This window comes from Sander lucioperca, chromosome 17 (assembly GCF_008315115.2).
Source record: "Sander lucioperca isolate FBNREF2018 chromosome 17, SLUC_FBN_1.2, whole genome shotgun sequence".
NCBI lineage: Eukaryota > Metazoa > Chordata > Actinopteri > Perciformes > Percidae > Sander > Sander lucioperca.
In genome coordinates this window covers 8703820-8727075 of record NC_050189.1, presented here as the reverse complement: position 1 = coordinate 8727075, position 23256 = coordinate 8703820, and the positions used below count along the sequence as shown (strand labels likewise).

The 23256-nt window shown below is 42.0% G+C and overlaps 1 protein-coding gene across 2 annotated transcripts in view; it reads right to left on the bottom strand.

The window, feature by feature from the left end:
- Positions 1–23256, bottom strand: part of nhsl2 (NHS-like 2) — a 147063-nt gene that overhangs the window by 108859 nt on the left and 14948 nt on the right. Inside the window, exon 1 of one of the 2 annotated variants that reach the window (XM_031304354.2) lies at positions 22028–22264. The exons of the other annotated variant lie outside the window; for it this stretch is intronic. Coding sequence (XP_031160214.1) covers positions 22028–22130 — 103 coding nt within the window. The 5' untranslated portion in view covers positions 22131–22264. Of the gene's footprint in view, positions 1–22027; positions 22265–23256 lie in introns of those variants that run through there. 2 annotated transcript variants of the gene reach the window in all.

Here is a 23256-nt window from a genome sequence, read left to right as displayed (position 1 = left end):
TGGAACAGCTGGATTTTTGACCTCACGGGGAGAGAGGGAGGGAGAGAGAGAGAGAGAGAGAGAGAGAGAGAGAGAGAGAGAGAGAGAGAGAGAGAGAGACGTTGTGAAACTGCTTTGAGATCATAGACTGTAAATATGAAGTCTATGTTTGAGATATGTTTTCTCTCGTTTGGTGGGTGTGTCTCGGCTCAGGTCAGGTGATACTCAATCAGCAGAGACGTCTGTAAACTCGTGGTGATAAAACATTTAAAACTGCATCAGCGTTTAACGTTGACGTTTGTTTAAGCCATATTACATGAGAGGGTTTAATTTCGAGGTCTGAAAGGCGCATCACTGCAGTGTAGGCCTCCTCAAATGTAATATTGTGATAATACAACAAAATAAGTGATCAATCTGTATTCATATTGTGGAGCAATTTGCTCTTGAAATACAAAAAACAAAAAACAGACAGGATTTCTAGTCCCTCCCTGTTTAGTAAACCAGCCAATTTACCGTGGGATTTATCAAACTGAATAAATTCCGCCCGCACATAAACACAAAACTGCTTTGCTTGCTCCATCGTGTTGTAAGTAAGACATCTGCTGAAAAAGTTATTGTATTCATTAGCATGATTGCCGTACTGTTGAGTTCACAAACATCCAAAACACCAAAGTACAAAGACATGGAACGGGAGCTTTTATTTTGAAAAGACAGCTTCCGTTGTGTAATCTGGATGCAGCGTTTATTTTGTTGCATTTGTTTTCTGGGTTTGCATGCTTTTCTTTTTGCATAATTTTTTATTTGCAGCGCGTTTGTGTATTTGGTTGTGTTGTGTGTATTTGCAGTGCGTTTATGTATTTGGTTGTGTTGTGTGTATTTGCAGTGCGTTTATGTATTTGGTTGTGTTGTGTGTATTTGCAGCGTGTTTATGTATTTGGTTGTGTTGTGTGTATTTGCAGCGCATTTGCTGAATGCTGCGCATGCGTTGTCAAATTAATGAAGTTGTTTTTCTTTTTGCATCACTTCTTTTTTCAGGGTTTGTGCGCTTTTGTTTTTGCATCGTTTTTTATTTGCAGTGCGTTTATGTATTTGGTTGTGTGTATTTGCAGTACGTTTGCTGCGCATGTGTTGTCAAATTAATAGATGTTTTCTTAATTTGCTTGTGTTTTGTCTATTTGCATGTGTTTTCTTAAGTTGCAGGGCGTTTGCCCCTGTCGGCCACCGTATAAAACAGACATATTGTACCTATTTTTATAGAAACTTTACACATTTCTTTTCTATGTTTAGTGTTATGCACCAAAACATCAAGGCAAAGTCCTTGTATTTTGAAACTTGCAATAAACCTGATTCTGATTCCTAAATCACATGCATCTTCTCTAACAGCTCTCGTATCTCTTATAAATATGTTGATTAAGCATGTTGATTCATTTAAATTATATATGAAATGTCCAAAAAACACATGTGATCAAAGGGATTGTTCAGATATTTTGAAGTGTGGTTGTATGAGCTACTTCTCCATAGTCAGTGTATTAGCTACAGTAGATGGAGGTCGGCACGCCCCCAGTTTAGAGAAGCAGGCAGGAGTACCGACATGGAAGCTAAGCAATGTACTACTGTGGACGGGGGCAGCAGCTAAACGTATTTTAAACACCTACAAACATCTATATCAGTTCATGTGTATGCTATATTTAGAATATTTTCACAGCTTTACCTTGCTGTCAGCAACAGCGCTGGAAGTGGGGGGGCTTTAGGGGCTGTAGCCTGACAATTTTGAGAGCGGATTAGGGAGGTTGGAGGTGATGGAGGGAGGGGGAAGTGAAAAGAGAGAGAAGAAGAAATAGGAGAAGGAGGAAGGGACTTTAGTTGAAATAAGTCCTAAGATCCCCTTTTAACTCCAAAGTCTAAGTTATTGGAGCTGGACAAGAAAGGAGACACATCCTCAGCTTCCTCATCCTTATACACTCGGCAGTTGTTTTGCAAAAAGGTCACAAAGTAACAAGCCAAAAATGTAAATGAACGGGAGGAGACTGATCAAAAGAGCATTTACTTTAAGTTTTCAACATCACTGACACATGGGTCGTGAAAAATCGTGTTTTGCAATAAGTAGGAGGCAACTTTTCCCATTCCCAAGTCATGAAAACCAGCTATTCCATTTCCAATCCATCACAGATTTTTTTGATGCAACCGCCGCCAATGCTGCCGCCATCTATCCGTTTGGTGACTCCTCCATCGGTGTGACAAAAAACAAAACAAGCACTCCCCTCCCCTCCCCTGACGACTGAAGAAAATGAGATCTGACATGTTTAAGTAGAAACAGATGAGTGTAAGAAGGGGAAGTGGGGTGAATTGGAGGGAAAAGAAGGAGGGAGATACGAGTTAACGGGACTTTATGGTAGCTTCTGTACATGTTCGGTTCAGACGTGACCAGAGGCTAGGAATAACACATGATGAAGGCTGTTTGTTTTCTTCTCATCAGAAGAAGACAGAACCTGATGGGGAGGAAGGAGAGAGCAGAAGAAATAAGGTATTTCAAATAAATCCAGTGTCTCCTGAAAACAGACATTTGACAAACGTGCATTTTGAATATTTGTATATGATAATCATTAATTGTTTTCAAATGTTACCTCTAAAGTACCAGCTTTATGGCTGCTTATATAACTAATAAAAATGAAAATTGGGTTTTAAACCTTACATTTGGAGCACAAATACTGTAGTTTAACTATGTATTGTCGTTTCCCCACATTTCTTTCCTTCACTTTTCACTACCAGCAGCATTTTCTGCACTATTCCATTAGCAGGACATTGTTTACTATAAAACGGTAGTGTTTAGCATCTTCTTTCAACTGTAAAACAAAAAGCTTTTGGATGCGTAGGTAGAATAGATGCAGCCAGGTAAAAAAAAAAAAGGTTTGGAGCAAGTGTGGAATTTAAAAAACTTCTGAGTTCGGCGCCCCCAAGTGGATGTTACAGATAGCACAGATTTTAAAACTTAATCCTTTTAAAACCATACGTGATATTTTTTCCAGTCTTACTTAGAACACACGCACAGTCCTCCCCCGCCACAAATAAACAATTTGATTCTTATTTTTGTTTCTTGTCTAGAAAGAATTGTGCGATTTAAAGGGTGCTTGTTACCGTGTGCAGTGATCCAGGTTAATCTCATGTGGCTTTTTTTCTACATTTTGATTTGGTATTAAAAAGATTAACCTCTCTCACACACACGGGGAAAGAGAGTTGAAACAGGATCTTGGGAAAAGAGCACACAGTCTTGAGGTTGGAGCCATTTAATCCAACTGAAGCATAGTCTTACCAAGATTAACTTCACTGAATTTATGTTGTATGTTGCAGGGAATGGTGGACCCAAAAGCAGAGAGCAGATAGGCGAGAGTTGAGCTTGTGGATTTTATTAGGCAAATAGAACAAAGTACTTATCAACAAAGGGAGTCCTGAATAAGCAGGCAACAACTGATTCCAGGGCAAAAGGTAAAAAGGAGAACTGGAAATACAAAAAAAAAAAAAAAAAAAAAAAAAAAAAAACCCCATCCAAAACACAGGAACAAGAAACAAAAGGAAATCCAGGGAGTAAAAAAAAACTTGATCTTGACTGACACATGAAACACTACTGGAACAAACAAACTGGCAGGAAAAAAAAAACCACAAAGCACACTGACACAGGGACATACTACAAACAATGATCTGACAAAGGACAAGGGAAAACACAAAGACTAAATACACAGGGTAACGAGGTAACACAAGACAGATGACACAAGGGCTGGGAAACAGGTGAAACACATTAGGGCTGGGCAGAACAATCAAAAAAAGGTGGGAAAACACAAGACAGGAAGTAAAACCAGACAAGACAGAAAACCAGACTATCAAAATAAAACAGGAAACTAAGCAAAATACAGAACAGAAACAGACTACCAAAATAAGATAAAACACCAAAACCATAACAGGACTCTGAGGCAGCCGGCGATGAAGGCGAAGCCTCTCAGGCGGCCGAACAAGTCGGCAAAGGCGGGGCCCCTCTGGAGGCCGAGCAGGACGGCGAAGGCGGAGCACCTCTAAAGGCCGAACAGGACAGTGAAGGCAGAGCCTCTCAGACGGCCGAGCAGGACGTCGAGGACTCTTAGGAGGCCGTCTGCGAATCCCCTCTGAAGGCCGGCGGCGAAGACGAAACCCTTCTGATGGCCAGCGGCGAAGGCGAATCCCCTCCGAAGGCCGTCTGCGAAGGTATATCCCCTCTGGAGGCCGTCCGCGAAGGCGAGACCCTTCTGAAGGCCGGCGGGGAAGGCGAGACCCTTCTGAAGGCCGGCGGCGAAGGCGAGACCCCTCTGAAGGCCGGCTGCAAAGGTGATATCCCTCTGGAGGCCAGGCAGAACGGCGAAGGCCGACTCCCTCTGGAAGCCAAGCAGGCCGAGCAGGTGAAGGGGCAGCTGGGCTGGAGCCAGGCGACGGGTCAGCTGGGCTGAAGACAGGCGACGGGTCAGCTGGGCTGAAGACAGGCGACGGGTCAGCTGGGCCAGGGTCCGCCAACAAGGCAACAGGATCAGGAGTCGGCAAATCCGCCGACAGGGTAACTGGAGCTGAAGTCGGCCGGACCACCAACAAAACACTAGGAACAGGAGCCCCTGTGACGCCAGACACCAGCAAAGTCTCTGGGGTGTCGGGCAGCGGCGCAGTCTCAGAAAAGCCAGGCATCGACACAGTCTCTGGGACACCGGAGACCGGCAAGGTCTCAGGGGCATCAGTAAATGAACATTCAGGGAGAGCGGTCGATGTAGACTCTAGGAGGTCAGTTGATGTAGACTCTGGGAGGTCATTCGAAGTAGACTCTGGGAGGTCAATCGACGTAGACTCTAGAAGAGCAGTCATCGAAGACTCTGGACGACTGGAAGACTCTGGGAAGCTACACGTCAGCTCAGACTCTGGAAAGCTGCACGTCAGCTCGGGAACACAGGTCACACTGGTCAGCTCAGTAAAAAAACTGAGGCTCTGGAACACTGGTCAGCACAGGCGCTGCCTCGTTGGACAGCACAGGATCGGGGCCGCTGGACAGCACAGGCTCGGAGCCGCTGGACAGCACGGGCTCCAGACCACTGGACAGCGAGGACTCTGGGCTGAAGAGAGGTTGAAGCTGGGCATGGCGTCGGGAGCCATGTTGTCTTCTTCCCCGTCTACAGCCTCCACGGCTCCCAGGGAATATGGCTAGGCGAGTACCCTCAAAGGATTGCTTACAGTCGGGGGCATCTGCTGAACAGGCAGCTGCTGAGCTGACAGACAGGAGTTCAGGGGAGATGCCAGAAGGCGTACTGGACCTTTGTTTTCCAGCTTGACAGCTGTCTGCTTTGGCCTCCTCAGTCCGTCTAGCACACTTAGCAATATATTGGAAAACAGTCAAAAAAGTCTCAGACTCTCCTCCAGATAGAGAACCGACAGGACTAGGAGTAGGCTGGGTGACGGACAAGAAACCTGTAGGCAAACGGCTCACAGGTGGATAAGCTGGCGAAAAAACCCACAAAGCACGCTGACGCAGGGACATACTACAAACAATGATCTGACAGAGGACAAGGGAAAACACAAAGACTAAATACACAGGATAACAAGACAGGTGACACAAGGGCTGGGAAACAGGTGAAACACATTAGGGCTGGGCAGAACAATCAAAAAAGGCAGGAAAACACAAGACAGGAAGTAAAACCAGACAAGACAGAAAACCAGACTATCAAAATAAAACAGGAAACTAAGCAAAATACAGAACAGAAACAGACTACCAAAATAGGATAAAACACTAAAACCATAACAATTTACTCCACACTGATATCCCTCTTTGTTTTTATCTTACATTTTCACATTTCTCTAAGTTTCTGCCATTGCTACATCATTCTTTTACTCATTTTGTTTCCTTATACTTGCTCTCTATTTGCCTTCCTTCCCCTCTTCCTAGTTTTCTTCCTCCTGTCTTTTCTTATCCCATTTGTTTTCTTTCTAACAGTCCCTCCTTTCCTTCGTTCCGCTTTTTCAAGGATATCTTTTTTAATTCCTTCCTTATATTTGTCCTCCATTTTCACTTTCTTTCCACCTTCATTCTCACAGCTTTTCTTAGTTTTATCATCCTCACTTCCTATTCTTTTTACATTTCTCTCCTACTTTCAAATGTATTTCCCTTTCCTTCCTTCTGCCTCCTTCTTTCTACCACGTCCAAAATGTTCTTCTATTTTGTATTAATTTTATATGTATGGTTCTCTCCCCTGCTGGGAGCCTCTCATAACTCTCTCTCTCTCTCTCTCAGCCCACTCTCTCTTTCATCATCATCCCCTTCTCTCTGTAAACAATTCTGCTGCCTGCAGGACACAAATACACATTCAGTAAGAAAACTATACACACTTTTGCACACACAGTCTTGATTCTGTGAGTGGCTTATGATCTTCCAGAGCTTCATCCCAAAGCAGACAATGAAGCCAGAGAGCAGCCAGACTGTGATCCCTAAAAGGAGTGGAAAGAAGGAAGGAAGAGACTGGCTCGTCTCTCTCAGGGCATCCTCCCTTTTCTGTATTAATGTATCTCATTTTTGTCTCTCAGACACTCTGGTTTCTCTCCTTCATATCACCTGGATTTCCGATTTTTTCCGATTTTCCATTGTTGCCATTTTTGGAGAGAAAACTGGAGTTAAAGTGAAGCAAGGTGCCAGTTTGGGTCTCCAGTCAGTCAGAGAGGAAATTGAACCTCTCACCCTGATGGTGCATTCAACAGAGCAATCATCAAGTCATTTCCTACAAAGCTGAGAGACTGAGGGGAAACTCAGCCAGAGTGCATTTGGCCGAGAGAAGCCGGACACGGCCACCGGTGCCCATCAATGACCAACAGTGGTGGAAGAAGTATTCCTTTACTAGTAAAAATACTAATACCACACTGTAAAATACTCTGTTACAAGTAAAAGTCCTGCATTGAAAATGTTACTTAAGTAAAAGTATGTAAGTATCATCAGGAAAATGAACTTAAAGTATTAAAAGTTTGTTTGCTAGTTTAATTTATAATAAAACATATTTCATATCAACTACATGTGTTTTGTGTGTAACCATCTTAATTTGTAAAGTAACTAGTAACTAAAGCTGTCAGATTAGTGTAGTGGAGTAAAACGTACCATATTTCTCTCTGAAATGTAGCGGAGTAGAAGTAGAAAGTGGCATGAAAAGAAAAGACTCAAGTAAAGTACAAGTACCTCAACATTTGTACTTAACTACAGTACTTAAGTAAATGTACTTAGCTACATTCCATCACTAATGACCAATCAGATCAGGGCTGCACGATATGAGGAAAATATGCGATAACGTTGTTGAAGAGCGCAATGATATTAGGCTATATTACTTGTGATAAATAAACCGATATTAAAGTGGGTACTCAGTTCTGCATTTCTTTTACTTTCAGTATTCTGCTGAAATACAATAGACTGCTTGTTGAATTTAAAACAAATTAAAAAGTAATCATTTCCAACATTATTTTATTGAACAACTTGAACATTGAATTGAATATAAAAGACATGACATGAAAGAATGACATTTTAAAGTGCAGTTTTCTACTGATATTTTCTTTCAACTAACATAAAATCTCGGAGTCTCTTTCGCGATGTGTCACAGCCTTTAGCGATGTGTTTATTGCGCCAAAAAATAACGATTAAAAAAAATTATATATTGTGCAGCCCTAAATCAGATATTAACGTTTAAAACCGATTGTGCCTGGTGATTGAAAAGTTCTCTTTGCAACAAGACCTCCAAAACACATACACACATATGCATAGTTTGCTCTAGAGCAATTTCTGATCTGATGTGTGTGTAACTTCCAAAACCGTTGCCAATCACTGTTGAAGAATAAATCGGTTTTGTGATGTGAAAACGCTATGGTTAAGGTTTGGTTAAGGTTCAGGCACAAAAACAACTTGGTTTGGACGGCTGTGGCTCAGGTGGTAGGGCGAATGCCTACCAATCGGAAGGTTGGTGGTTCGATCCCTGGCCCTCCATTCCCATGTCGAAGTGTCCTTGGGCAAGACACAGAACCCAGAATTGCTCCCGATGCTGCGCCATCGGAGTGTAAATGTGTGGGAATGTTTATCTGATGAGCAGGTGGCACCTTATACGGCAGCCTGCGCCACCAGTGTATGAATGTGTGTGAATGGTTCCTGTACTATGTTAATAAGGCCACTGGTTATCCAGTAATTATTTCAGCGTTGTTTCAAAGAAATCAAAATTAGTTTGAACATTGGATGGCTTCAAAAACTCACATTGCTTCATGGAAACAATCGAGAACGAAACACCGCTTCATATTCTGAGCACTGATTCTAAATTGACCCAAAACCACAAACGTATCCATGGAGCTCATTGTGCATTCCATTTATCTCGGAACTCGGAAGCCGGAGCTGGGAATGAGTTCCCACCCAAGTTGAATGCGTTCCATATACAGTACAAGTCTGATTTTTTATTGTGGGGATAGCTCTAGCCAGGTTAGCCATTGATAGCAATGCCAGTAGTTAACAACGCATTATGCCGTTTTTGTGCATCAAAACAGCGTAGCAACATGTCCACAAATAGAAGTTGGACAGGACTGCGTGAATGACTGATTTCGTGAGACACAAATAAGACAGAAGTGCTAATAACTGTGCACGAGGCATCCATGGTGGATTTTGTACCTCAGAAAATCCGACTTCTGAGTACAAATGGAATCAGTCAGAACATCAATGAATGAATGTTTCATCCCTCCTCTATCCCCTCAATGTATGTCTACTGTCTTTTTCTTCTTCTTTCCTTACCATACTTTTACTTTTGTTTGTACCAGTCCACTGTGGGGATTTATGTCATACTGATTGTGTGTAATTCTGTTGTTTACTTGCACCTTACTACATAAATATCCTCAGGGAACATAAAACTGCTTTTACTGTTTGTTTTTGCACCAGTTCTTATAACCGAAACCATAACCCTCGCAGTGCTGCTCTGGAATCAACAAACTCAGTGTAGCCATCTTTGAACCGACACATCCGGATTCTGCATGACAAACTGAAAAAGAGCATTCTTCAAAGCGCAAAGCAGGGGAGATAGCGAGGGAGAGAAGGGAGAAATAAGGAAGAGGAAGAAAGGCAGAGAAGGGAGAGTGGTGGAGGAGAAGAGGATTAGAGAGATGGTGAGAAAACATGTACAACATACTGTCTCTCACTCACACACACATACGCACACACGCACACATGCACGCACACACACACACACACACACACACACACACACACACACACACACACACACACACACTCCAATAAGGAAGCTGTGGTAAAGTGGCAGGGTTACTCCAACAGCTGGACTCTACTGCAGCCTAGTGGCAATGACAAGAACTGAAACTTTATTGGAACAAAATATTGTATTTTCCTTCTATTAAACCGCAGAATTAGACATATTTGTATTTGCTGTGACTTGTCAATCGTGCCTTATGAGCTGACAGAAAAGTACTATGTTGATGTGAGGCTGTATAGGTATTATGTTGTTGTTGTTTTTTGTCCATTTGTGTGATTTGAGTGTTTGTTTCTGTTGTGGATGGATGTAAGCGCTATAATGGATGTTAGATTTGACTACAACAATTTCAAGGACAAGGCCAAAGGGCTGCAGACAGGGAGAAAAATGAAGGTAGGAGATGAAGTGATGGATAGAGTTACAGTGAGTGAGAAGCAAAAACAAGGCTGAAAATGAGGGGAAAATAAAAAAAAGAGGGGACTAGGCTATGTGAAGGAATGAGGGAGGAGAGAGAGTGGAGCAGAAAAAGAAACAAAACAGAGCAAGGATTGCTTTGGTTTTATTTTCTCAGGTGCCGTGCCAACTTTCTAGAAAGCGTTGTAGAGTAAAATCCCCCTAGAGGCTCCATAGCTTCCCACCACTTCCTGATAAAAAAGTGTTGTTAGACAAAATTCGTGGGGCTCGGCCAATCAGCAACCTGCATTTTGGCCAGTACTGCTTGGCAACTGAATTTAGTTCCAGGAAGTTGCAAAAGAAAGACACTGGAGACTGAAATCAACTTCAAATCTAGTTAAAAATGGAACACGAATGCATGGTACAAACCCTGGTTTCAAGTGTCAAAATCCTGCAATCCTCCCTATCACCTCTGTGCAGAAAGGATGCCACACACTTCATGGACTGTAAAAGCACAAGTAGACAGATTTATTTCAAGATTTATTTGACCTGACTCAGTGTTGAAAACCTTGTGGCCCGATTCTAAAGGTTTGGTGACACCTTAAACATAAAGACAAGCCTCTCTCTCTCTCTCTCTCTCTGTTCACACTGCAGCTGGATGAAGAGAGGGATGACAGAAAAGAGAAAGAGAGAGGTGCACTTTAAATCATTTGCATGTGAAATAGACACTGGCACTTAGATCAAAAAACTAGAGCTGGAAGGAGGCACACAAACACACACACACACACACAGTCCTGTCAGTGTGTGTGTGTGTGTGTGTGTGTGTGTGTGTGTGTGTGTGTGTGTGTGTGTGTGTGGTGACAGCAGCAGCCCTGTGTGAGCTGAAAAGCATGTGAGGCTGATTACAGAATATTACTGCTGAGTCTGTCTAGACAGAAAGAGAGAAGTATGAGGGAGACAGAGTAGAAAAGATGGAAGGAAGGAAGGAAGAATGAGGGAGCAAGAAAGAAGGAAGAAAGAAAGTAAGAAAGAAGGATGAAGAAGGTGGACTGAATTAATGAAGGAGGAAGTAAAGAATTAAGGAGGGAGGGAAAAAAGAAAATAATAATCAAGAAAAGAGCGGAAAGAAATTAAGGGCATGGGGCGGTGTTCCGTTATTCCTTCCCACATATTGATTTAAATGGGGTGGAATAAATAATAGAAACACCTGTCAGTATAAGACTGAATATTATAACCTTTGTGAAGGTGGACTGTTAGGTAGAAATATTTGTTGCTGCAAATGAGTAGTACATAAACAAGATTTCCAGGAGGACACAGGGTCGGTTTTTCCAATGTTTTATAGGGATAGAAGTCATCAACAGTTAAAGCTGCTCTAATCAATATTTCAATTTTTAAATGGATGACACAACTACATGCAAAATCAAATGGATCGCTTCGTACCAATCTAGTTCACTCTCTGTATGAACATGTTGAGATCAATTAAACATAAATGAACAAAAACAGTAAAGGGTTCTGGATATTCCACCTTGACACCGGAGTAGAGTTTGTGCCAAAGTTGCTGGAGAGAAAACTGCAACGTCAGGCAGCGCACATAAACAACAGACAAGTCAGTCATTGTCAATACAGATTGGTAGTATTAGTCACACACACACACACACATTAATCATATGCTTTAAAAATGTATTTCAACATTTCAAAACAGGAAGTGAATGTGATGTAATATTTTTTGTACACGCACACACACATTTTTAACACTGCAACGCCCACTTTAAATCTACACTGGTGGCCTGAAGCAGATAATATGAACAAACACACACACACACACACACACACACACACACACACACACACACACACACACACACACACGCAGGCTAATAGAGAGGCTGATGAATGATGCATTCCTTCACAGAGGGCATCATACAGTAACACTCTTTCATTTTCATCCACCCACTCACAATTCATCTCTCTCACTCTCTTCTTCTTTCTTTTTTTTCTTTTTTATCTTCTACTTTCTTTCTTATTCAACTTTCCTCCCATCTTCATCCTCATCCTTTCCACTCCTCTTTTTGTCATTTGCTTTTCCTCTCTTATACTTTAACCTTTTTTCCATCCATCTCTCCTCTTTTATTCTTTTGTTGTTTCTATAACATTTTTCACTTTCTTTCACTCCTCTATTAAATCTAATTATTTTGTTATTACCAGGGTTTCTCCGGCCTCTTTTCTTCTAATTTTTCTCTCGATAATCTTTTCTGGTTTTCTCATTTTTATGATTTTGATCCTAATCTCTTAATGTTATAGGAGCACAAGAAAGATTTACATGTGCACATATTGCCAAAGCATAATTAACATTAAAGGGAAAGTTTGACATTCAGGGAAATGCTGAGAGTTAGACTAGAAAATGAATATCACACTGTGTGTGGTAAGTAAGGAGCAAGAGCCAGCAGGCTATTAGCTTAGCTGAGCATAAAGGCTACAAGCAGAGGGGAACAGCTAGCCTGGCTCTATGCGGTTGAGACAGACTTTGGCTTTGCAGAACACTGCAGACTTATGACGGTCGTGCAGACTCGAAAGTGTCTGCATGTGTCCACGACAAGCATGTGTCCAAGTCCGCCGTGGTCCACAGAACGCGAAAAGTATGTCTGAGCCTCCCAAATGGGTGAACTGGGACTCAGTTGCCTGCTTGTCGGTTAACGGGTAGTCTCGCATTGCCAGACCTTTCTCTACAGCACTGCGGAGGAGGGTCTGGCTAGTCCACACAGCATTCCTGGGATGCTCTGGTTTATGTAAACCAATCAAAATCACCTTGGGCGGCGCTAAGCCCCAGACACAATAACGGTGCCTCTGCAAAATAGCCTCGGGAATGAACTTGTTTTGGTGGAACATGTGTACGTTCAAAAGATGTTTTAGTCGTGCAACAGAAAACTCAGATTGGACAGATAGTCTAGCTAGCTGTCTGGATTTACCCTGCAGAGATCTGAGGAGCAGTTAACCATAGTCCTCATAAATCCACTGGAGTTTAGAATGCCCACACAAAGAAAGCGGAAGGTGCACCTGAACAATCCCAGAAGTGGAACAGCATCGATATAGACTAGTTAGCGGGTAATGATCAGTTACCGACGGTCGGCTATCGGTCAGAAAACAAAATTTTATTTAGCATACCTACTGTTGTGTCTTGTTTGTTTATTCCGTACACAAATAGAAAAGTAAAAAAAAAAAAAAAAAAAGCTGTGGAGTCATAACTACAAACAGCCGTTTCTCTCCTCCTGCTTCCAGTCTTTATGCTAAGCTATGCTAAGCCAAGCTAACCACCTCCTGGCTCTAGTTCCAAACTCAACATACAAACATGAGAGGCAACATCAGTTTTCTCATTTAACTCTCTGCAGACACATCGAAAATAAATCTTCTAACGTCAGCTTTTTGAATGATGAAAAGTGAGTGTCTCTCAAACATCTTTCATGTCTTGTTTCCACCTATCCCTCTTTTTATCTTATTTCCTCTTAAAGGAGTGATAGAATGCAAAACCCTGTCTTAGTTGAATTACGACAGTTCGGTGGGTAAAATAGGCATACATAGTACCTCAAAGTCCCATTGACATCCCTTTCCTATGCAAATCTCTCAATTTGAAACTGCTGCTGAAAACGGGCGAATTTCAAAAAAAGCTCATAGTTGACGTCAACTCTGTGGCTGTACCATATTTGGCTCTAGTCTCTACCTTTGTCACGCCCCAAAATTTACATACACCACTGACCTGAGATCAGCTAGTCTTCCAAATCTAGGTCGTGCAGATCTCAGAAATGTTATACATTGTTTGTCTGCTATTTCATTACTAAATTCACTTCTGAGACTTTTTTATGCGAGAAATCAACTATGTAGAGCTCAAATATGGGCCGTTTTACGAAAATTGATGGCTAATTGCAAATTTGGTATGACTGTGTCGGAATTGAGAAGCTCCACAATCTGCCGTGACAGCCGGTGGCTGCCTGACGGGTTTGCTGCCTTCCCGGTCGGCCTCTCTACCTTCACAGACCCGCTATATGAGCTGGAGCTCTGTCAGGATCTCACAAATGAGCTTAGCTGCTGTGTAGCCTAGAAAGAAGAAAGTTTGGAAGTTTTTCAAGGATATTGAAAATAAACCACGGTCGTAAATGCAGTGTTCCAGGCTGTACGAGTAGATATCAGACAATGGAGCGGGAGTTGTGGATCTAACGCAGCGGCGCAGAGGACGTGCCTGCAGGGCTTCACTCTCCGCTAAATGACCCCGCGCTGACTAGCTACAGGGTGAGTTGTGATTCCTTGGTGGAGTTTTTTTTATGTCCCAAGGGTAACGTTACAACAACACTAGTTGTAATGAAAGTATCGAAACTTTGCATTGGTGTGTGTGTGCGCGACACACTGGAGGATGAAACTGTAATGGAACTGTGTATCTGGTGCTTTGTACAGTAACATTAGTTGATGAGTTTATGTGTTGGAGCAGAAATGAAGTTTGAAGGCAGCTGGCGCCATTTTCTCTCGGCTGTTTTAGCCGTGCTGCAGCCGCTGCTCGCGTCCGGGCATGTCTGGGCATGTCTGTACTTTTGGAAGTCTATCAGTAACGTTAACATACAGTGTGTGTGTGTGTGTGTGTGTGTGTGTGTGTGTGTGTGTGTGTGTGTGTGTGTGTGTGTGTGTGTGTGTGTGTGTGTGTGTTGCGGGACAGCTCTGTGTCTATGTGTGTGCAACCATTCAGCGCACAGCTCATCTAAATATTCATGAGCATACTATATATGGCAGAAAACCTCTCGTTCATTTCGGCCAATTGCATAGGGAGCATAGAACAGTACCCAGGCCATTGTCAGCCCAACCAATGTTGCATACCCTATTAGGAGACCTTAAGGAACAGTGTGAAATACCCTATATAATCATTCTATCACCCCTTTAAGGCATCTCTCCAGTTTTCTCTTCATTTTCTAACACCTCTCTTGCTTCTTCTATGTTCCATTAATTCACTGTTTTTCTGTATTTTGCCTTTCATATATCCTCTGTTTGCCCTCTGTCCTCTCTCTAGTCTGTTGATCACAAACTGGTTTCTGTCATCACTCGACAATCTGCAGAATGAGACAGAGCGCGGGGGGATGAGTGAAACAAGAGGAAAATAGCGGAAAAAGACAGAAAGCTGTGACAGTGGAGGACGAGCACAAGGAGAGTGACAAATCTGACAGCTATAGGGAAAAAGAAGCACTGTCGGGGGAAAAGAAATATCTGCCTGAAGGACAGAAGAGGAAATTTCACTGTAAATCAGACATGCAGTAGAAGCATCTGCAGCAAAACAAGCTTGCACAAAATAATCTGCTCTGACGTAAACACAAATTATTCAATTAAGACACACTTCCTCTCCCAGACAGGCTTCTGTAAACAACCACAGGATCCAGTGAACAAGGAGAAGATAATGATGTGATAGGATGATGCTTCCAGGAATCTATTATATTATCTATATTATCTGTTCTATTTGAGTCCAAAAAAAAGAATTCTAAAAATGTGGGTAAAACATTCATAAAATGACTCATTCTTGGTCATATGCCTCTTTCTTCTCTCCATCTGCTGTGAGGTTTATGGTTTTACGGCTGAATAAACTTTTATGTTTGTGTCAGAACCAATTTAGCGGATGAACCCGTCCAAATCAGCGCTAATTGGAGGCTGTGTTCGAGTGTGTGTGTGTGTGTGTGTGTGTGTGTGTGTGTGTGTGTGTGTGTGTGTGTATGTGTGTGTTTTTGAGTGTGAAGTCACTGAGACCCAGGAGGTGCAGTTTTCCCACTGCTGTCATGACAAGAGGGACTTTAATGATTGGGAGAGAAACTTGAGAAAGTCCTATGTGCTGGTACATGCACAAGTGCAAATTACTTATCTTCAAAAGACTTTCAGTAGCTTTTATTTCATTGTTTGGGCTCATCAGAGGAGTAATATGTGACTCTGTGATACCACAATACTCTGCCAGGTGTGTGTGTGTGTGTGTGTGTGTGTGTGTGTGTGTGTGTGTGTGTGTGTGTGTGTGTGTAGCCATTCTAAAGTGCCTTAAACCTGCATTCTATCTAATTTCCAGCAGGGGGGCAACACCACTGGCTCCTAACAGAAGTCTGTTACTATAGAAGTCTATATCTCAGTAAATTCATTTAGTAAATTATGGTCCCATTTATTTTAAAATAGATGATAAAGTAGGGGGTGCTTTAAGGTGTGGCTACATTCCGGCCTGTCAATCATGATTTATAATCTATGGGTGAACAGGGCAGTCAGACTTCCTTTATCTAGCTTGTCAGGCTTTCACACCAGCAAATATTTTGCAGAAGCTGCAATGCAAGTCACAACAATATACACTGAACAAAATTATAAACGCAACACTTTTGTTTTTGCCCCCATTTTTTATGAGCTGAACTCAATCTAAATGTAGACTCAATGTCTAAATCTGTGTTAGTGAGCACTTCTCCTTTGCCGAGAAAATCCATCCACCTCACAGGTGTGGTATATCAAGATGCTGATTAGACAGCATGATTATTGCACAGGTGTGCCTTAGCCACACTAAAAGGCCACTTTAAAACGTGCAGTTTTACTGTACTGGGAAGGTCTGGGGGGGGGTCCGAAAACCAGTCAGTAAACAAAAAAAAAAGAAGTTGCTAGATATTGGCAGGCCACTCTAAAATGTGCAGTTTTACTGTATTGGGGTGTTCCGGGGGGGTCCGAAAACCAGTCAGTAAAAAAAAAAGAAGTTTGCAGGCATCTCTAAACACAGTGACACAGCACAATGCCAAAGATGTTGCAAGTTTTGAGGGAGCGTGCAATTGGCATGCTGACTGCGGGAATGTCCACCAGAGCTGTTGCCCGTGAATTGAATGTTCATTTCTCTACCATAAGCCGTCTCCAAAGGCGTTTCAGAGAATTTGGCAGTACATCCAACTGGCCTCACAACCACAGACCACGTGTAACCACACCAGCCCAGGACCTCAATATCCAGCATCTTCACCTCCAAGATCGTCTGAGACTAGCCACCCAGACAGCTGCTGCAACAATCGGTTTGCATAACCAAAGAATTTCTGCACAAACTGTAAGAGACCATCTCAGGGAATCTGTAAAACTGCACATTTCAGACTACGTTTACACGTGGCCGGCTATTTTCATAAACGGACATTTAGAACCTAAATGAAAAGTGTTCGTTTACATGTATCCGTGTATATATGCTGTCAATGCTGTCAAGAGCATGCCACACCTGTAGGTGGCAGTGTGACAAGAAGCTCAAGCCCATGTTAGTCAATCAGAATCCCGAAAATAGCAACAACAGCAACGACTCACTTCCTCTTTCTCTCTCTCGGCTGCCTAAACCTCCGTTTGTCTCAGTTTACATGCAAACGTGCAAACAAAGTTTTCCAAAATCTCCACTTTGGCCGGAGTTTTTAGAAATAATCGTCTTCTGTGATAAAAACGGGGTTTTCGTGAAAATGAGAGGCCAAACCGCAGGAAAATATCTGCGTCTTCCCTTCGTGTAAACGGGGCTTTAGAGTGGCCTTTTATTGTGGCCAGCCTAAGGCACACCTGTGCAATAATCATGCTGTCTAATCAGCATCTTGATATGCCACACCTGTGAGATGGATCGATTTTCTCGGCAAAGGAGAAGTGCTCACTAACACAGATTTAGACAGATTAGTGAACAATATTTGAGAGAAATAGTTCTTTTGTGTACATAGAAAAAGTCTTAGATCTTTGAGTTCATCTCATAAAAAATGGGGGCAAAAACAAAAGTGTTGCGTTTATAATTTTGTTGAGTGTATATAGATTTATTTACTACGCTTATCAGCTAAATCAGACAAATACAGGCTGCTTTTTTTGTACATTTGATTTTTCCTCTTTTGCATGCTGGTTCAGATACAAGTTCAATACCACAATATATCACCAAAAGTCCAGTAGGCCTAGTTCACAACAGCTACCTAATTTATTGTGCAAAATCAGTTCTTCTCTGATAAACGTGACTTACTGAATTCAAATTTCTACACTGCCATAACATAAAAAAAATGAAAACTTGACCTCTAACTTGGCCTTACAAAAGCACAATGGTGCAAAATCCTGACAACATGTTGCATCCCTCTTCATTCAGGCTCTCTAACAACAGAGTTTTTAGAAGACACGGACAAATAAGCTCATTTATAGGTTTCTGGGCACATTTAAATGTCAGCCTGTCAGACAGTTCTTATGGGAGCTGTTCCAGTCAGGCACACAAAAGGTCCAACAGGGACACAGATGGAGAGCTGATGAGTCGGCCACATCTCCCTTTGGTTCGTTTTTTAAATCTTTCAGGAAATTTCCTTCAGGAGAACAAACATTTTGAGGTACATTATAAACTCGTAGCAGTATGTCTGAGTGTCCTGTCATGTGAGCAGCGTTGCACAGCAGACTGTCCTTTAGCCTGAGGCTGGTTGGCACGAACAAACACCAGCTTGTTGTATTTCCCTTTCACACAGCAGAGCAGGACTTTATGTCCCCAGAAAATGTCAAGGTTAAAAATATATAAATTTAGTTTTAATAGAGATTCACTGATTTCCTTAATCTATGAAATACAATTCCTTCATTTAAACAACTAATGTTTTGATTTAAGTGCTACAGAAAGTGACTTTACATCAAATTAAAGCTATAATGAGCTAAATCAGGAAATCAAGACAGCAAGCAGTAGCAACAAGTGATATGAAAAAATTACTCTCCCCTAACCTGATGTGACCAGATGGTTTGTTAAGACAGAACCATCTGAGGAGCCGTAATTGGAAATTGTTTGGGAAAGGGCAGGCACTTTCAAAAAAAATACCTGGCAGGTGATTGGATGAAACATCTGTTTATCACGTCTGCCATTGTTGTTTTGAACGCACAGTCGCGGCCATCACACACACCTAAACCACGGCCATAGCTGCCAGTAGCTCCTCACCAGACACTGATTGGTGCGGTAAGCGGTTAGCTCAGACACAAACACATTAGGTTGGAGGTTGACAAGATGGGTTTTTTCGTGATATGTGATTCCGCGATTCTCCTGTGATCTCGTGATAGCACGAGAATTCAGCTGCCATGCAAGGTAAGCTCTCCCCACCCAATGCTCCAAAACTAGCCTTTTAAACTGAAATAATGCCGGTTTGACTTTAGTTCAAAATCTTAGTAAAAGACAGTCATGATGTGATACATCCGTTGCACTGTCGAGGTTATAAACTACTAGTGCTTTTACAGACCTAGTTTTGTACTAAACTTAGAGTAACAGTTTGACCCAACAAACTGAACTAACTACTGAAATGAAGACAAACATAATGGCCGTATGAACAGTGAGGCGTGTATTTTCCAACAAGTCCTACAAACCATACGACGATATAGGTCTTTCATACTCTGTACGTACCTTCTAATACGATAAATATGAGCGTTTCATAAATTAGTGCCCCTAGTTGTGGCAGGGAATACGATGCACCAGAGCGTTTTCCGTCCTTATATTTAGATCTAAACCCAAGAACGTAACGGTCGAAGTTTTAACATGTTGGTTTGGTTTGGTTAGGTTTAGGCACAAAAACTACTTAGTTAAGTTTAGAAAAAGATTATGGTTTGGGCTAAGATCAGTGCGTAACGAAACAGTGAATGTAAACTCCACAGGGAACCTTTAAAATGATAAGTTAATGAAACAAAAGAAGAAAGATGAGGATCGCTGAAAAACCAGACATTATCAATGCATCGCTGCCAGGTCATATCTGCTTGCATACTGTAGCTTTAATTAAATTTCCTGCATCCGAGCAGCCAGGGACATTCTGTGTGTCACATACAACAAACCACCAGTAAAATAAGACGTATGATGCACCAAACGGCTAAATAACAAGAGCAACAGATGTTTGATAGCAAAATGATTCAAACCAGCATCGGTGTGTGTGTGTGTGTGTGTGTGTGTGTGTGTGTGTGTGTGTGTGTGTGTGTGTGTGTGTTGTGTGTGTGTGTTGTGTGTGTGTTGTGTGTGATCGCTGTGGGCTGCAGAGATCAGCAGAGGCTTGGGGTTTGGGTAATGCGTCCACAAAGATTTGTTCACATTTTGAACACGAGTCCTCCTCAGCTGCCTTTAAGCTCATTTGTTTGGAATGAGTCAAGCATCCAAATATGAAAGACATCTGTTTATCTTGGCTTCACGTGCAAAGTATACAGTATTACAGGTCTTGCAGGATTTTGTTGCATCATTACATCTTTGAGTTAATCTTCTGACTCACAAAGTTTATCCAAGGAAGGTACTTCTGAGGTACAGCTGTATCCCATTATTAACGCAACAGACTTTTACAGATTTTTTTTAAGCAGAAAAAACAGATAAATAATTTGTGCTGTCCATTAGAACCGATTATGTTATTTATCTTGGCTGAGCACTATACCACTAACACATATAAACACTTTATTATATCCAATTTTGTGGAAGTTTCAAACCACAGAAACGTCTACAGAACCACAAATGTCACATTAAGACAAATGTGACTCCAGTTGCAGGCCACTGTTGCTATTTATCTGACACAGACCCTCCCTCTTGCTTTTTATCTAAATATCTGGTGATATTTTGTGTGGCATATTCGACGAGAAAGCTTTATCAGCTGTGAGCTCCAAAGTATCATCCAGCTGTCTCGCTACGAGTAAACCACCGAAAAATACTGAATTATTCCGACAAATGTGTAATAAATGAGCAGCAGGGCAGCTCCCAGGTGTGAATGTGTATCAAGATACTTGTTGCATTTTATGTTGTATTTATTATGGTTGTTGGAGCCATTTCAATTGTGACCAATGTGGGACGCTTTGGGTAGCCAGGTGTGGACTAGTTGGCACAGGTTTGTGGCGTAAAGCAAGGTCTATGGTTTTTGCCCTTGAATAGCTATAATGATTAGTGTGTTTTATTTCAAGAGATGTACCTACTTTAGTTTGAATGTAAAAATAAACGAATTGACATATCCAACTTTAGGCTTTTGGACAATTATTTGGTGAAAACAAAGGATCCAAAGAGCCTTGGAAGCATGCCATCTACACCGGAGAAACATGTACATAACTGACCTAAACAAATGTGCGTCAACAATGGTAAATACATGAATGATCAGTGGATTGCTATTTAATTTAATTTAATTTAATTTGCAGCCAGGGGGGTCTAGGCACTCTCCTTTGGCTTGCGAGCTGGAAAAACCAAACTCTGGTCAGGCCAATCACATCGTGTATAGAGTTGGTGGGCGGGCTTATGGCTGCTGCTGCTGGGAACAGCGGTCTTCTGGAAGACTTGGAGTTAAGCTTTTCTTTGAGAAAAGAACAAAGAACGGCACTGAAATCATTCTTAGAAAAGGAAGATGTGTTCGGAGTTTTGCCGACCGGATACAGCAAAAGTTTAATCTATCAACTAGCTTCGCTATCTTCTTCGTTGCTTGTCCTGGTTGTAGCGCTATCCTATTGCGTGCAGAGGGAATTTGAAAGACAACCGTTTATCCCGCCCCTCGGATTGAGCCCTGTCAATGGTGAGTTCCCAGACCCAACATCTCGATGTGGGTCTGGCTTGTCAGACTAGGAAGATGTTGCAGTTTCAGCATGTAATTATTCACAGGCATCAACATCTCAGACATGATTTACTGCACACTAGACAGCAGACAGTCACCAACAAGCTGGTGAAGAAAATTGAACATCTTGCAAGCTTAAAGGGATAGTTCAGATTGTTTTTTATTGTTTGGGGTACTTTTCTATAGTCAGTGTGTTAGCTACAGTAGATGGCAGTCGGCACGCCCCCAGTTTGGAGAAGCAGGCAGGCGTTACGACATAGAAGCTAAGCAACGTACTGCTGTGGACGGGGGCAGCAGCTAAACGTATTTTAGACATCTAAAAGAAATCTATATCAGTGACGGGGAACTGAAGCAGTTATTTATGCTCTCTTAAGCCACCAGACTCCTTTGACAAAAACAGTAATTTTACCTCACAGAACACAGGAGTTGCTGGTCTACCGCTGCCTCGACCGGTTTGTTTGTGTTATTGTGTGACTTTGGTGAATCCGAACTAAACCTTTAAAACACCAAAGTCACACAATAACAATACAAATACAGTACTTCAGTAAATGTACTTACTGTAGTTACATTCCATCACTGTAAATTACAGCCTTAAATTTACAAAATGATGATATAAGTCTACAGTACTACATCTAAAACCGCTACACATCCTGTCTTTAAAAACGTAGAAGAAAAGCATGAAAACATTTTCTATTTGTCTGGACTGCAGGTTTTTTCCTTAGGATTCCACACACACACAACATATTGATACACTACTACTACTGCACATCTAGTAACTTGCTATTTGAAGTGACGAGACAAATCAAGAAAAGGCACAGAAAACAAACCTTCTACCTTTAAAGAATTGCACTCTGAAGGAGGTGTCTGAGCTCTTCTCTTCATCCTCATCAGCTCCCGTCCTCCCCTGCGCTGACGACCGCCTCCTTTTCCAACGCATCCCTCCTTCACTTCTATATATCTATCTGTCTATCTATCTGCTACTCTGTTACTTTGAGTACACACTCTCCTCCTTTCTATCTGTCCACTTGTACGTCCTATTGCTTCACTCCCGTTCTCCTCCTCCTTACTCCTGATGTGACTCTCTCTCTCTCTCTCTCTCTCTCTCTCTCTCTCTCTCTCTCTCTCTCTCTCTCCTTTGATTACATTTCCTCTCTCTCTCACTTCCTCACTCTCTCACGAGGTCTCTTTCTAGCAACAGAACTTGCAACAGTGACAGTTCACATGATAACCCAAACCTCTGTGCGTGTGCGCATGTGTGCGTGTGCATGTAATGTAATTTCAATGTCACGTCAATGTCCGAATGTTATGTTTGTGCGTATTTTGTGCAGCATTATTCTGCTGTATATGAATATTGGTGTGTGTGTGTGTGTGTGTGTGTGTGTTGCACCTCTCTCGCTCGCCATGCTGCAGTCAGTTCTGCTGCGTCAGCCCTGCCCACACACACACACACACTCCAGCAGAGACGAATACACACACAAAAAAGAGGCAACCGACAAAGCAACAGATGCTAAACACAGACACACCTGCGTGCACTGCAACACAAACATCATTGATTTTTATGTTGCATAAAGTAAATTCAGCATTTCTTTCAACTCCTGTTATCGATAGCTTTTTTCTTATACTTTAATCTTACTTAGCAAGTTCTAGTCCTGCCTGATGTGTGATGTGTAATATAGTATTGTATCAAAGTTTAAAATTCTGGTATTATGACAACCCAGAGCAGCAGCAGACATGGTAATGAAGCAGCGATGACACAGTTAAAGTCCTAATATGTTCAAGTTTAAGATTGAAAAGTAAACAAATTATATTTCCTGAAGACAGGAAAGGGGAGAGAGAGAGGGAATGACATGCAGCAAAGGGGTCAGGCCGTGGGTCAGATTCGAACCCTGGGCCGCTGCGGTAAGGACTGAGCCTTAGTATATGGGTAAATTCAAACTCCAGTAGTAGCATTAAAAAGACGCCAGAATGTGTCAACTGACTAATCGGTCTGCAAATGAGCATTTAATGCGGAAATAACAAAAGGGATGGTGTCAGTTAGTCTTCTTTTAAGTTTTGAAAATGTG